Source organism: Myodes glareolus, chromosome 5, assembly GCF_982192425.1.
Source record: "Myodes glareolus chromosome 5, mMyoGla1.1, whole genome shotgun sequence".
Taxonomy (NCBI): domain Eukaryota; kingdom Metazoa; phylum Chordata; class Mammalia; order Rodentia; family Cricetidae; genus Myodes; species Myodes glareolus.
Window position 1 is genome coordinate 25759553 of NC_142030.1, and position 16649 is coordinate 25776201.

The 16649-nt window shown below is 36.2% G+C and overlaps 1 protein-coding gene across 4 annotated transcripts in view; it reads right to left on the bottom strand.

Moving 5' to 3' along the window:
• The window catches only part of Capn7 (calpain 7), a 39753-nt gene that overhangs the window by 8269 nt on the left and 14835 nt on the right, over positions 1 to 16649 (bottom strand). For all 4 annotated transcript variants that reach the window (XM_048421064.3, XM_048421065.3, XM_048421062.3 and 1 more), the window contains 8 exons: positions 13798 to 13924; positions 12154 to 12239; positions 10220 to 10313; positions 6913 to 7059; positions 5364 to 5470; positions 4506 to 4626; positions 1186 to 1330; positions 41 to 140 (listed from right to left, as the gene is read on the bottom strand). In XM_048421064.3, coding sequence (XP_048277021.1) covers positions 41 to 140; positions 1186 to 1330; positions 4506 to 4626; positions 5364 to 5470; positions 6913 to 7059; positions 10220 to 10313; positions 12154 to 12239; positions 13798 to 13924 — 927 coding nt within the window. The remainder of the gene's footprint in view (positions 1 to 40; positions 141 to 1185; positions 1331 to 4505; positions 4627 to 5363; positions 5471 to 6912; positions 7060 to 10219; positions 10314 to 12153; positions 12240 to 13797; positions 13925 to 16649) is intronic.

The following is a 16649-nucleotide window of genomic DNA, read 5'->3' on the forward strand; positions in this document are numbered from 1 at the left end:
GAGACTAATGACACATACTCTAAAATGTATAAAAACTTACCTGTGAATGCAAGTTGATTCTTTAAAAAGAGCTGGATTCCAACTCAAATATACTACATCATAATACTGGCAAAGATCATCCCAGGAAATCCAAAATATTCCTAAAAATTAAATGTCTTGTTAATCTAAAACATATCTTAGCAATAAATAAGAAGACTCAGTGGTTAAGAGCACCTGGCTGCTCTGCAGAGAACCCAGACTCAATCTCAACACCCATTCGATGGCCCACAACTCTTTTTAACTCCATTTCAGTGATCCACTTCCAGTATCACCAAGCACACACATACTATATAGATATACATTCAGGCAAAACACCTACATATGTAAAAAATAACAATAAAAATTAGAAACTCTTGAGACAGGTCTATCTCATCTTTTATTTATTTAGTTATTTAGTTATAGTTATTTAGTTAGTTAGTTGTTGTTTGGTTTTTCGAGACAGGGTTTCTCTGTAGCTTTGGAGCCTGTCCTGGAACTAGCTCTTGTAGACCAGGTTGGCCTCGAACTCACAGAGATCCGCCTGCCTCTGCCTCCCAAGTGCTGGGATTAACTCACCCACCACCGCCCAGCAGTCTATCTCATCTTGAAATGATATTAAAGGGCTGGAGGAGCTCGAGATAGCAAGTGTTAGTACTTGCTGCTCTTGAGGACCTGGATTTGGTTCCTAGCACCCACACAATGTCTCACACTCATGTGTAACCCTGGTTTCCAAAGAATTCTCTTATGACTTCTGTAGAGACTGCACACATTTGGTGCATATACACACATGCAGACAAAATACATACATAAAAGTAAGTAAGTAAAGGCTAGGGAGATGGCTTAGTCAACAAAGTGCTTACAGCACAAGCATGAGGACCTGCGCCCATCTCCAGCACCCATACAGAAGCTGGGTATGCCAGTGTGTGTATATGTTCCCAGTACTGGGGAGGCAAAGACTGGAGGATCCTGGGGTCTTGCTGGCTAGCCAGGCTAGTCAATCAGTAAGCTCCTTGTTCAGTGAGACACCTTGTTCTCAAAAAGTAAGGTGGAGAGCAACAGAGGAAGATGTTTGATATTGAATTGTGACCTCCATATGCATGCACACACAGGTACTCATACACACCTCCCAATTCCAAAATGGTATTAAAGATACAAAGAGGTATTTACCATTATCTATTTTCTGAGCTGTTCGGGGATCAAAGTTTAAATACTTTTGCAATTCTGGGGTCCAGTTTTTCACATCATTTTCACTGTACCTTCCTTTCCAGCGTAAATGGCTCCAAGGGTTTTTCAACTGGATAAATCGCAGGCCCTATATTAAAAGACAAAATAAAACAAAAAGATTAACAACAAAAGATAACATTAAATTGAAAGAGATTTACCATGTTATAATCTTCTTAGAATAAACTTCATTAATTATCAAGTATCAATTCTTAATTCACATCAACATTTTCTAAAAGGGGAGCATAAAGGAGTAGAAATTTCGGCTAAACTGTCCAGAGGCAGAATTAGGCATCAGAGACATTACATTCAAAGGCATGTGATTGGAGATTTTACTGATAAGCAGAAAGGGCCCAGAACAGAGGAAGAAATGCAAGAAAAGTTCAGAAAAAAAAATAGTATATGCTGCAACATACAAATTCTAGTTATTTCCAGCAAAGGAGAAAGTCTTAATATAGGTTAAGAAATGCTGTAAGGTTAGTGGACAGAAAAGCAAGGGCCTTGAACCACGGATGTGCCTTACAATAAACTATGGGACAGTCCTTCCAGGAGAAGGCACAGAATTGAAGGAGGATGGAAATGGAAATAAAGATGACAGACCATGCAAGCTTGTTAGATACAGATACACACACACACACACACACACACACACACACACACACACACACACAAAATACTTTTAGGAATATATTAATAAAAGTCACAAATGAGATTTTAAGTAGCTTTAAGACTGAAAAGAAGTCATATAGGCATAATAACATTTTAGAAGGAAGTCAAAATTGGGAGGGCATGGTGGCATATGCCTTTAATTACAACACTTGAAAGGCAGATCTCTGAGTTCCAGGTCAGCTAGGGCAAAATAGTAAAACCCTGTCTTAAAAAGGGGGGGGGGGGCAGATTTGAGTAAATGTTTCAAAGATTAAATACAGCAGAAATAAAACCACACACACAATAAAGGACAAGCCCAGGAAAGGTTCAAATTTATACACAATTAAAGAACACCAGTTAAAGCTTTCAGTTTCAACACACATCCAGAATTTGGGCAAAGATCAACTCTGACAGCATGAAATTCACAAACAAGCTTAAACTGGGCACTCTGCAAGTTATAAAACTGCGAGAGCTGGGCAACAATGCACATGACTGCAGTCTGAAAGGGAACATTATTAGTGAAAAAACTATTACTGGGCCACAATTTATTTTGGTTACACATACTCTAATAAAATGCCTCAATCTGTACAGAATACTGTAAAGATTAGTGTAAACGCACTAATCTAACTAGAAAGGCTGCGGTTTCACTAACCAAACTTAATCACAGGCCACTATCTTACTATTCTTCATACTGCACTGACACCAACCTCACAGGAGGCTCTAACAAAGGAGTCCAGGCCTGGACAGTAACTGTAGCACCTCCTGTGTGGAGAAAACTACGATCCTAAAACAAGCACACCTTTTGGCTTTCCTGAACTTTGCATTAACTTTTTACTTTTTGCTTTAAGGATTCAATTTTACTGGCATGTTTAAGGAAATAAGCAATTTTATACAACATGGTTGGGGTTAGAATCCTACCTAATTCATAAAGCCTTAAGATCATAAAGTTTTACCAAGGTTTGAGGATTGAATCTATGCCCTCACGCCTTCTGAAGTGCTCTGCCACTCAGCAACATCATCCAGTGGAGGATTTAAAGTTTAACTGCTGTGGCAGGCTCATACTGCGTTTCATTCCTATACAATTATGTGTCACAACAGCATTTGGCCAGTAGTGGATCTTATATACGACAGTGGTCACTTAAGATTATAATGGATCTGAAAATTCCTGCTGCTTTGTGACATCATAGCCATCCTAAGGTTAGATTGCAATGCATTATACATACACATTTTAACTAAGTAAGCTAGGAGGCTTGTTTGTTTAGAACTGAACACACCACAATCACTGGCCAAAATATTCTGACTAACAGTTACTACTGCTAAATACTATGCATTTGTTGTTTGAAAGGTCTCATTACACACCTCAGGGTGACTGTGCAGCCCAGGTCGGCCTTTAGTTTGTTTCCTACCCTGTCTCTGGAATTCTGAAATTTTTTAACCTTTTTTAAAATTTGCTTTTCTTTTATTGTGAGACTTGTAAAAATAAACCTATTGTATTTGTACAGTCAACTGTAAAGAGTACAGCACATATAATTATGCTAAGTGCACAATATCTAATAATGACAAATACTTCTGGCACTAGTTTGTATACTCCCTGTATTTTTTTTTAATCATCATTTTAGAATATACTCCTACTGAAAAAAAAAAAAAAAGAGCCAGACATGGTGGCACATACCTGTAATCCCAGTGCTTGGGAGGCTGGCAGAAGGGTTAGGAGTTCAAGGCCAGCCTGAGATACATGGCAAAACCCTGTCTTAAAAAAAAAGCCTTAACTGTCAAACTGTATGCTGCTGCCTTAAGCTAACAACAGCTTCACACATCTTGTGTCTCCTGCTGCGCCATTTTCTCTTGTTTGATTTAATCTGGTATTTCTTCTTGAAGGCCCTAGGAGCAAGACAGACAGACAGACACAATATTGCCTAGCTGTATAATAGACCATACCATCTAGGCTTCTGTAAGAAACTCTCGTGTCTGCATAACAAAATCACAGATGGATTTCTTGGATTATATCCTGGGCTAAATAACCTATTTCTGTGTGCCAACTTGTCAGTTTAATTAATAAATAATGGGTACTGCTTTTGCTGAATGATTACACCTCTCTATCCAATTAAGGAAGGACACTTGTATCTTCTACTGCAGAGAACTGATCAATTTTTCATTTAAAAATAACAATAACCTGCAGAGTAATAAGGTCATACATTTGAAGACCTCAGAATGCCCAAGGACATACTGAGAAAGGCTGTACAAGGCCTGACAGCATGCAAAGACTTCAAGGAAGAGAAATGCATGTGCACACAGGCCCAATCATATCTCTTATTCCTAGCCATCTTCCTATATTTCCTTTCACAGATATATATCATCTATGCCCTTGAGCTTTCTACCATGACTAACCCAAAGCACCAACATGCCACCTGGACCCATCAGAGCTATGTACCAGTCTCAACTGTGGTGACTGTTCTGGAGAAGGAAAGATGTCACTGCATTTCATTTGCACCTTTGGTCTCCTAATTTCCCATGGCAGAAACCAAGTTGCATACATTAGTAGAATGGCTCTAAAAGTCTGATCACTGTGATACTATAAGATGTTATCAATCAAGAAAAATAAAATTATAAGGCTTAACCTTGAACTCTCTAATATCCAAAACAGCATATGCATGTGTGGGAACCAGGCCCCACTTCTCCCCTTCCGCTTCGGTCATCATTCCAGTTGATGCAGTGATGAGGACGTCCCCTTTGTGAAATCTGCAAAGGCACCAGAGACAGGCAGAGCACGACACACTTTAAATCTCAGATCACACCGTCTTTCTTACTGTCTGTTGGCTTACACAAAACTTCACATTTGAAAACTGTTTTTAAAACTGGCTATTTTAACAGATGAATTATCATTTTTATTACCCACCACTCCACAAGGATAACTTAATTCCCAGGCACAAACCTATCAGTGAAGAAAAACAAGTGCTAAATTTTTACCTTACAAACAAGGATACAGATGTGAAATATCAAATTTGCTTCTCCAAAATGGATTTGGCTTTGTTTACCAAATCACAAGTTTCCTACTTATGATACTGTACGTTTGTTAGTTTCCCAGAACCTCCATATTAATTATCCATTTGCAGTTTAAACTCTCGAGACTTCTTTTCCCACCTTCCCTCAGATTTGATAAGTACTTTGGCAGGAGCATATGATTTTTCTACATTCCACATTCCATATTCAACAACTATGGGACATCCAAAATTTGGATTAACTGTGTCCACAACTAAGGACAACTAAGGCTGTCAGTTAGCACACATGTAAAATGACTGCTTCTGCTGGAGGTAGTATGCGCAGAGGTTGATTCCAGAAAGCTGAAGCAGGAAGATCACAAGTTGGAGGTCCACCCACACTTCTCTAAAAACAAACAAACAGTTTCTGCCATCCGTACCCTAAATAAAGTATGATGCCTTTAAACAGGAAGGGAAAGAGTGAGGAAACACACTTGCCTCTGATAAAGCATTCTGAATGAATTATCCTTACTGAAGGTCTGGCTATCTGAATGCATCGCAATCCTCTCCGGTATCCACCCAGTCAGTGCATGCAGATCAATATTCTGAAATATAAACACAATTCCGAACTGTCAGTGTTTTTAGGCTGTTAATAAATTCCCAGGAGAGCTACTGATTTGCCATAATGATCTTGAAGATAAAGTGGCTTTTCTGCTCTCTGAACTCGAGAATTCTTTAAAAAAGATTTGTGTATGGGTGTTTTGCCTGCATGTGTGTCTGTGCACCACTTGTGTGCCTGGTGCCCATGGAGACCAGAACAGGCATCAGATCCTCCTGAACTGAATTACAGATAGTTGGGAGCTGGCATGTAGGAAGCTGGGAACAGAACTTAGGTCTTCTACAAAAGCAACAGGAGTTCTTAAGTGCTAAGCCATCTATTCAGCCTCATAAACGACTTTTTTTTAATTGTTAGATATAAAAAGACTCAAAATGCAATACAAGAGATTGCTATGATAACAAGTTATCATACAGTGAGTTTTTACAATCAGTCAGTTCTAGCATGTTACATACACTCCAACTCTTTCTTTCTCTAAGTTGAATAAAAAGGCAATCAGCTAGGTAGGCATGATGGAGGCAGAGGCAAATAAATCTGTGAGTTCAAGGCCAGCCTGCTCTACATAGCCAGTTCCAGGACAGTCAGGACTAAAAGTATCTGAAAGAACATAACTGAATGTGCAGGCTGGGAAGTAAAAATGTTAATATCAATGTAAGTATGACCTTTCCATTCACTGTCTTGCATTGTAAGATCCTGAAGAATGACGAAGGACTCATATTAGACAAGGAGATTTATCAAGTACATGTTTTCTATGCACACAGGGTCTTCTTATATCTCAACCTGAAGTCACATGCAGTCCAATCTAGTCTCAGTGTTGCAGCAATCCTACCTAAGCTTCCCAAGGGCTACGCCATCACCCACTAACTCATTCTTTACAAACCCCGAGATGACTTTAAATGTTCTGTTACAGACACACAATGAGGAAAGGCAGACCACTTCTAAGGCCACAGGTTGGTTATTATCAAATTTATATCAAATTGACATAATTTAAATTTAATAGTTGATCTCATGCAAATCAAGGACCCTAGCACACAGTTCAATTTTACAAGTTATATTAATGATGGCTGGAAAATAATTCCTTGTTCCTAAACTTACAACTAAAGATATACACAAGACTATCAATATGATACCCACCCCTCCTTTGACCTGAAAACACTGCTCTCTCTCAACGTAACAGCAGACACTCATATATTTCAGACTTCACTCTATACATAATTTACACAATGTGCTATCCTTACATAAGAAAATATGTAGCCTTATCATAAGGAAACTGATCACATTTCTCAGGGGTTGATAATATGATTTATTTTTCCATAAACAAAATCAACTATAATTTTTCAACTTTAAAATATATTAGGTAGCATAAGTGTGTGTGTGACTTTAAAATATATTAGGTAGCATAAGTGTGTGTGTAACATATCCATGACTTACTGAGTTGGATCCTGGGAAATCATATCCTCCCATAACTTTCATGTATGCTTTCTCTATAAGTGACACCCATAGTTCACTTTTATTGTTGGAATAAGAACACAGCAATTCTCCTTTATGATCAACAGGTAACTGATCATCAATTATCACCTGTAGAAAGAGAACATTAACTTCATTAGGTGAAACAATCTTTAAATCTCAATTAAAAAAATTAACTTTATATCAATAACAGTCACAATGTACCTATTATTAAGATAATGACAGCTTTATAAAGTGCTTACCATTTTAATACAATGTCTTTATTCAGTCTTATAAGCTAATCTCACTGACAAGCTAATAATTACACACGAGAGATGTGTATGTGTGTGTGTGTGTATATATATATATATATAAAATCAAAATTATTAGGGATTCTAGATGTACACTATATTTAAAATTACAAAAGAGCCTTCCTATTTTTGGTATAAAAAGATTTATACTATATATGATTGTACCAGTAGAATATTCTAACTAAAAAAATACATTTAAATAACTGAGCAAGCAATACCACAAAGATTTGGTATCTAATTAATACTAAAAATTACTTGGAAAAAAAAAGAAGAAGAAAATGATTTGGAAGACATGGGTCTAAAATAAGAGTTCTAATCTGAAAATAGTACAAAGATTACTACTTCAAAAACTTTTTGAAACAAGCTATGTAGCCCAGGCTGGCCTATAACTAGCCATCCTCCAGTCTCAGCTTCCTGAGTCCTAGGTACAGGTATGTGCCTATGTGCCACCATGCTCAACACTGAAAGATTCTTTTGAACAAGAGGTTACTATCTTTCTCAAAATTGTTTATTTAGTCTTTAAGTAATCAAAGTAATTCTAAAGTGCTCCCAAACAATAGCATCAACATTAGGATTAACACTGAGACTGTTAGAAAGGCAAGTTCTGGTCTCATCCCAGATCTACTAAATGAGAAAGTAAACCAAGGCTGGTGATACAGGCCTATAGTCTAAGCTACTTCAAAGGCTGAGGCAGGATGTAAGTTCAAGGTCTATATGGGTTAAAGCATGAGTTCAGGGATAACCTGTGAGCACTGGTTACACATGAGATAGACAGACTGGGGAGTCATTATACCTTAGAGACAGAACGTTTACCATGAGCAAGGCCCTAGCAGACTCAATCCTCAGCTCTACCAAAGCACACTTACTTGGGGGTGAATCACAATAATCAATGCCCCAGGTAACTCTATGCCACTAAGATTTGAGTGTCAGTGAGCTTTAGAACAATGATTTTCAGCCTCAACCACCAGGTAATTCTGTTAAAATATAGACTCTGAGGACAAGAGGAGTGACTTGGTGGTTAAAAGCACTGACTGCTCTTCTAGAGGACCTGGTTTCAATTCCTATCATCCAAATGTCAGCTAACAACAGTCTAACTCTAGCTCTAGAGCACTGGTTCTCAACCTTCCTAATGCTGCAACCCTTTAATACAGTTCCTCATGTTGTAGGGACCCCAACTATAGAATTATTTCATTGCTACTTCATAACTGTAATTTTGCTACTGTTAATGAATCGTAATGTAAACACCTGATAAGCAGGGTATCTGATAGGACCCAAAGGGGTCGTGACACACAGGTTGAGAATCAGATGGCCCTCTTCTGAGCTTGTCAGGTCCTGCACACACATGGTGCACAGATATGCATGAAAGCAAAACACCCACATACATAAAACAAAAATAAGTAAAAAAAAATTACAACTCTGATACAGTATATCTGAAGGCAGGCCTGAAATTCTACAATTCTAAAAGTTCCCAGGAGATGCTGAATTTGGAGCATGGACCTGGGAGTTGACAGGTGCTGGAGGATGCTAATTATGCAAGGAAGGTCCTGTTATAGAGTTCAGACTCCTAAAATAAGCCAGAACAGCATGATTTAAAACTGCAAATATGTCACAAGAAAAAATAAAGGCTCCTCATATTGTTATGATTATTTTAGAACTCTGAGCTAAAATAAGTCTGACCTAACAGACTTATCTGGTTTTCTTAATCAAGTAACTTACTTATTTTTGAATCAGGGTCTCACTATATAGTCTTGGATGGCATGAACTCACTATGTAGATCAGGATGGCCTCAAGAGATCTATCTGCCTGCCTTTGTCTCTTGAATGCTGGGAGTAAAGTCATGTACCACCAACCTCTTATTAATGTATAATTTATTCAAAAAATATTATTATTATGTGTGAATGTGCATGATGCATGTACATGTGTGGAAGGATATGTCACAGCAGGAGTGAAGGTACTCAAGTCCCCTTCCACATTTACATTCCAAGAATCGAACTCATCCACTAGGTTTGCAAGGGAAATGCCTTTACCCATGAAACAATTTGGCTGATCCTCATTTTCTTTTAATTAAAAGAGTTAAAGAGCCTTTCCATTGTTCTCAAGGTGAGGCAAAAGCATTACAGATTTGAGGCAAGAATGGGATACATTAACCACACCCTGTCAGAAAAAGGAAGCAAAACAAAACTTTAGATCAGATTAAAAATTACTAATCATTAGCAATTCTTTTAGAACTCTGCATAAGGTATTTGAAAATCAATTTTTAAAAAAGACTTCAGTGCAGTGACTCATACCTGTAGCTCCAGCTATTCATGAGGATCACTTGAGACCAACTGAAGACAATTTGGGCAAAACAATGAAATCTATAAGAAAATATTTTTATGAGCCAGCTCAGTGGTTAAGAACACTCGCTGTTCCTCAAGAAGCCAGAGCTCAGTTCCTAGTACCCATATCAGTTTACAAGGACCTATAATTTCTAGTTCCAGGGATCTGACGCCCTCTTCTGGCCTCCACAGACACTGCACACATGTGTGTAATACATGCACACAAAAACACACAAATTTAAAAAAAATCTTTAAAATTTTATACTTGTTTTATTTTTAATTACTAAAAAATGATTCTATTGGTAGTAGTATATACATTATATCACATATTCAAATCACCAAACTGACTTTTTTAAAAGATTTTTATTTATTATGTATACATGGTTCTTCCTGCATGTATTCTGCAGTACAGAAGAGGACACCAGATCTTATTACAGATGGTTGTGAGCCACCATGTGGTTGCTGGGAATTGAACTCAGGACCTCTGGAAGAGCAGCCAGTGCTCTTTACCTCTGAGTCATCTCTCCAGTCTCCCCAAATTGACTTTTAAAATCTTTACACAGTCAACTTTTCTTTTAGTTTGTTTTCCTCAAGATTCAAGGGTGAAGAGGTGAAGAAAGAAGAGATGGAAGTAGGGACTGGGAAGAAAAAAGAGATATTCACCTTTCTTGGGACACCATTGAGGTGAAGTTTTACCATATACTTTCCACAGGGATTGTACTCTGGTTCTCCATCTTTATTCTGTGGATAAATTATGCTTTGGAAAGAAAAAAATAAGTATTAAAATACCAATGTTAATATTTAGCATCAACTAATATATAATATTTTATATTATATTTAAATATAAGTCATTCACTGATAAATATTATTTTCTTCCTAACTTTATAAAAATGAACACAGACTATTTTATTTTAATATTTTAAACATTTCTTGGTTTTGGTTTTCCTTTTGAGATAGGGTCTCATTATGTAGCCAAGCTGATCTTGAACTCATAAGCCTCCTGCTTCAACCTACCAAATGTACCACCACTCCCAGCTTAAGGAAATATCTTCTAAAATCATAAACTAGAGCATAAATCTTCACAATATTCTGCGTTAGGGTCTTACATACTTCAGGCTGGCTTCTAACTATACAGCAGAGGAAGGTTTTGAACTTCTGATCTTTCAGCTTCCACCTCCAGAATGGTGGGATGATAGGTGTACTCCATTATGATAAGTTTATACAGTATTGAGGATTGAACCCAGGGCCCCGTGTACTAGGCAAGCACTTTATTAACTGAGCTACAGTCTACAGTACTCAATTTTTAACTACAAGTTTAACAAATCACATATTGAATAAATATATTTTAAGCCAGTTAAAATTATCTTTTATCATTGGTTTTAAAAAAGATCATTTCAATAAATACAATTAAAGCACTTAATAAATTCTAGTGAGATGATTCAGCACTTAAAAAGTACTTCTTGTCTTTGCAGAGGACCTGGGATCTGTTGCTAGCATCCACACGGTGGCTAATACCCATTTTAACTCCAGATTCAGACGATCCAAAAACCTTACCTAATTTCTAAGGGCACCAGACAACTTTCGTGTAGAGAGTAAAGACACAACACATATGATCATATAATTAATAAATTACAAAGTTGCACAAAAGGCATGTGGTGCACAGACATAAATGTAAGCAAAACATTTATCCATACACATTTTAAAAAAAATTTAAATTATACAATGAGATATTTTAAGAACTTTCACTACCAATTTTCTTTTAAGAGTGTGCACCAAATCAAGCACACTCCAAATTGTTTATTTATATGGCAAATAAATGAAACTAAGCACTGTCTGATTTATCTTCTAGTCTTAGGACAAGCTAAATAAAAGCATGATTATAATTATACTGAGTGCTTTTAAGCTTAATATAACTTTCAAAAACTGAACAAAACTCAAACATTTTAATATATTTTTAAAGCTGTTATAGTCAACAGAAATACATGCCATTTTATAATTTCCTGTAGCCATTTTAAAAGTTAAAGATGAAAACCATTTAATCTCAATACTAGGGAGGCAGAAGCAGGTGAATCTCTAAGTTTGAGGCCAGTCAGGCAACATAAAGACTGTGTCTCCAAAAACAAAAACAAAATGTTAAAAATCAGATTAATTTATAATATATTTTGCTTAATCCAATTATGATTCCAACAAATACTCAACACTTAAAGAGATATTTTCCAGTTCTACAATTTGTATGTTAAGTTTTCAAAATCTCATGTACATTTTGTACTTGCCACCCATCTAAACTCAACCTATTCCAAATGTTCAATAACCATCTAGTGGCTAACTTTCTGTACAGTTAAAATTACAAAGTATAAATAGGACATGGTTTCCACCTCGATTACATCAATTTCTAAACACATTCCACATACATTATTTTGCTAGTATGTACATATGTTCTTTAGAAGAACTTCACACATTCAGGAGTCATCTATTTAACCCACAGAAGGGTCATAATAATTTAGTGATATGCCCTCTCCACTACTACATGAATATGGTCTAAGCCTTAACTTTCCAGTTAAGTAACAATTATATGAAGGACAAACACAAAAATTTACCTGGTAATCAACTTCTTATTGAATCGTCTCTCATAAGCTGCACTGATAGCCAATGATGCCACAAAGGAACAATCTGATACTATCGTCTGTTAATAAGAACATATTCTTTCATTCATGTAACTTCAGCATTTGTACAATATTTATACATTACACCTGCCACCTTAGCTTTTATATTAAATATCTTGATTATTATTCAAATAGAAAAATAGAATTGTCATGTTACTAACTCATATATTTTATTCAAACAAATCCTAGAAAAAGTATCCCAGTTTGTGGTATATTATATACTTTCATGGGGTAGTGTATTAGTGTGAGTATAAGCATGTACACATAGATATATATGCAAGCCCAAAGTCAATGATAAGGACTGTTCCATTCAATCACTTTCTACCTTTTACTTTTAAAATATACGTGTATGTGTGTCTGTGTTTATTTTTAATTATGTATCTCTGCATGTGTCTATTTTGAGCTATATGTGCACATGGAGTGTGGAAACTCAAGGAGGACAAAGGAGAACATTGGATCCCTGAAGCTGGAGTTGCAGGCTTATGAGCTCCATATCATGCAGTGGGAACCAAACTTATCCACCCTTTACTTTTTGAGAGGGTCTTTCACTGAACTTGAAGCTTCCCAATTCAATAGGCTGGCTGGCCAGATAGCATCAGGGATCACTTATCTGCATCCCCAAGGCAGGGTTACAGTAGTATGCAGCCATCCTTTTCCTTTTTAAAAATTTTTATGTGTATGGGTGTTCAGTCTGCATATAATCCCGGGCACCACATGTGTGCCCACTGACCAAAGAAATTAGAAGGCATTCAATCCCCTGGGACTAGAGTTACAAACAGGTATGGCTTCCATGTAGGTACTAGAAATTGAACCTGGGTCCCTGGAGGAGCAGCTAGTGTTCTTACCCACTGAGCCATTCCATCCCCTCCTGAATTTTTACGTGTTTCTGAGGATGCAAATTCAGGTCTTTTCGCTTATGCAGCAGGGACTTCCCTAGCCTCCAAGAGTTAAATATTTAAATAACTAAGTCTTTTATAACTATTTCCTTGACAAGTATAAAATTCAATTCTCAAGCATCACATCTACAAATGCAAAAATCTATACTTGGGGCTTGGGTTGTAGCTCAGATATACAGTGATTGCCTAGCATGCACAAGATCCTAAATTCAATTCCCATTATTGGAAAAAAAAAATCTGTAACTGCTCAGAACAGTTTCTCGTATTATTTTCTAAATGTTAAAGATAGAATGCACAGAATGCACTAAGCATGGTGGCACACACCCATGATCTCAGCTACTTGGGAGGCTGATGTTGGAGATTACTGAATTTAAGGCCAGCTCAGGCAACAGAGTAAGATGCTATCTCAGAAGAAAATAAATAACAAATTTTCAGTCTCATTTTGAGAATTATCTTGTTATATTATGGTCTCAAACTTACTATGTAGCCCATGACAGCATTAAATCATGAGAGCTGAGATTATAGGTATGTGCTACCAAATCAAGCTGGAAACAATGTGAAGGATGAGAAATTTTTGCAATTATACTCATGCATCTATATACAATCTAATAAAAATCAAATCTAAATTCAAATTTCCTTAGAGTATCAATTTTCTTAAACATTATGCAAAATAAATGTTTACCTGCTTTATACTAAAACTGGATACAGTGTATATCATTGTAGGATTGTTGGTGAGATCTTCTGGCCGTACCCATTTAGAAAATGTAGTTTTTTGTTTAGGTGATAATGGAAGCTTGCCCCACCTATCACTGAGGAAACAATAAAAGTTAAAAGAATATATTAATTTTTAAAGATGACTTGAGCTGGAATGAAGCCTCCTTTTTGTCACAGATATCATACAGCTACACTTCTGTCTTCCTAAAAAAAACAGTTAAATCTGGCTCTTTACATTTAACCTTGAAATCAGTCAACCTGAACACCTTCTCCAGTTTAAAAAAATAAAAGTGAAGACAGAAGTTTATATTTACTTAAAAATATGGTATAAACACTTAGCACAGTTATGATGGTCAGGAAACTCAGCAATAAAATGGAGTCATTTACAATACACACTGATCCACTGAGGACCTAGGATACCAGCTCCTTCCCTTGCTCTTGAAAGGGCAGAGAGACCAGCAAATTTACTCAACAGTGACCTTGTGCCAAGTATCACGCCAACATGCTTTATATATTATTCTCCACTTAAATGCGCAAAATAACTACTCAGTTAAGAACTTTTTAGAAAAGCATAAACTGGTCGGTTACCAAGGTCAAGAAGCTAAGAGGTGACAACTGAATCCAAGCCTTGGTACTATATCCACCATGTCGCCCACTACACTGTACTCACTCTGTGCTGTAGTATCTCTTTAAAGCTGGCATAAAACGCAAATAAAAACCACCTACCACCCCAAACCCCAAGTCTTCACTTTCCTACAGCAATGGCAACATGGGTCTCTTTGGATTTCAAAAGATTTTGCGGTAATGTGTAATATGCAAACTAAAACAAATTTGTGTAGTTCTTTTATCCAAGAATGCTGTGAGTATTAGATAAAGAAGATTTTGTGCTCAAGCGTGACCTGAAAACTTAAAGTACTAGCTTCTTCACTGTAGTGGGACACCTCTAGACTTTTATGAGCCCATGTTGTTGCAAATCTCTTGGGCAGAAACAACTGCCTACAACACTGCTTAAAAACATTCTGTTGTTTTTACATTTTGAGAAGTGGTCTTGAACTTATGATCACCCTACCTCTGCCCTCCGAGTGCTGTGACTGCAGGTGTGCCGTCACACCTGGACTCTCAAACATTCTGATCATCACTTCACAGAATCTCTGTTGTTCGGGTAACATTTTAGCTAGAACCTGTGTAATGTCAGGAGCCGAGTATAAATAGAGACAGGGCTCAGTAAACTAAGGAGTTTAAAGGACAGCAATCAATCACAAACTTGTAAGCCTATAATTTTATCTATTACTCATCCATTATTAGCCTTTCATATAACAGATACTATAGAATAAACTGAAGATTTCACAGTATTTGTTCTCTCAAATCACTGTTAGTGATTAAAGTCAGTGTTAAACACATTTCTTTTCTTAGACTCATAAGGGTACTAAAAGTATTTTATAAACTACGATGCTTATGAATTAAAGGTTAACATCACCAGAATACAAAAAAAAATTTAAATCAGTCTCTAAATCTCAACCTGCGGGTCATAACCCCTTTGGGGGAGTCCCATATAAGATATACTGCATATCAGATATTTACATTACATTTCATAAAAGAAGCAATATTACAGTTATAAAGTAACAATGAAATAATTTTATGGTTGGGGGGTCACCACAACATGAGAAAGGGCCTCACTCAGCATTAGAAAGGTTGAGAACCACTGCTCTAAATTAAGTTAAATTATGAAGCCTTTTCCTGTCAATCTGTTAAATGGATTTAAATTTTTACATTTTTCTTATAATTATTCTCTATATAAAATAATTTAGATGACAAAAATGGGAAAATACTGCCACTTGGTCAATTTTAGTATTTATCTATTCTTCAAATAGATAATATAATTCAATATATTATAATTTCAAATATAATTCACTCAGTAAGTAAATCTTGAGTGTTTACTACAAAGAGATATAGAAATTAAAAAAAAACAAAAAATGAAGACATTGTACTAGATACAGGGTGGAACTTAATTAAACAGACATGATCTCTGTCCTTACAAAGCTTATAGTTTCCAGATGGGGACATGTATTAAGCAAGCAATTATCAAAAAAAGAAAAAGTAGAGTGGGAACTTCTAACTGTGGAATTTAGAAATTCCAATTCAGGAATACTAATTCCTAAACTGAGGGAGCTTTGTCTATGGCCATACCACCCTGAACACACTGATCTCCTGCAAATTAAAGGAGTTTTTGTATTTCATGTTTTACTTTTTCAATTATATTATTAAATTGTCTCAACTTTTATTGTTCAGGCTATATTTTTCTTTTGGACTTTCTCGCATGAGAGACGTAATTTAATTTGCTACATAAAAACTGAAAACACAAATTTACATCTCCTTAAAGATAATCATATAGTAGTGTAAATACATAGATATAGCACATACTAGAGTGATTTACTCTAATAATTCACAATTACAGTATCTTTTGTGTAGGTATCTGAGTATATCTCTAAACACTTAGATTACTTTCTGGGTTTTTTTTCCTACTGTGATCCAATCATTAACTGGACAAATGGTTGCTCAGTACTTACACTATACCAAGTATTATATTTATTATATTAAGCACTATGTCTATAATATTAGGTTAAAAAAAATCCCCTTGAGCCCATAACCAAGCCAATTAAGATCAATGTGATATTATGGTTCTCTATTATGGTACTCTATTAAACTGACAACTTCATGTTGCTCAGATCTTTATTTCAACTTCTTTAGTTTTCCACCTCTTTCCCATAAATACTCCTCTTTTCCAACCAACTTTGCATATAAAATTTAACTTCAAGGCTA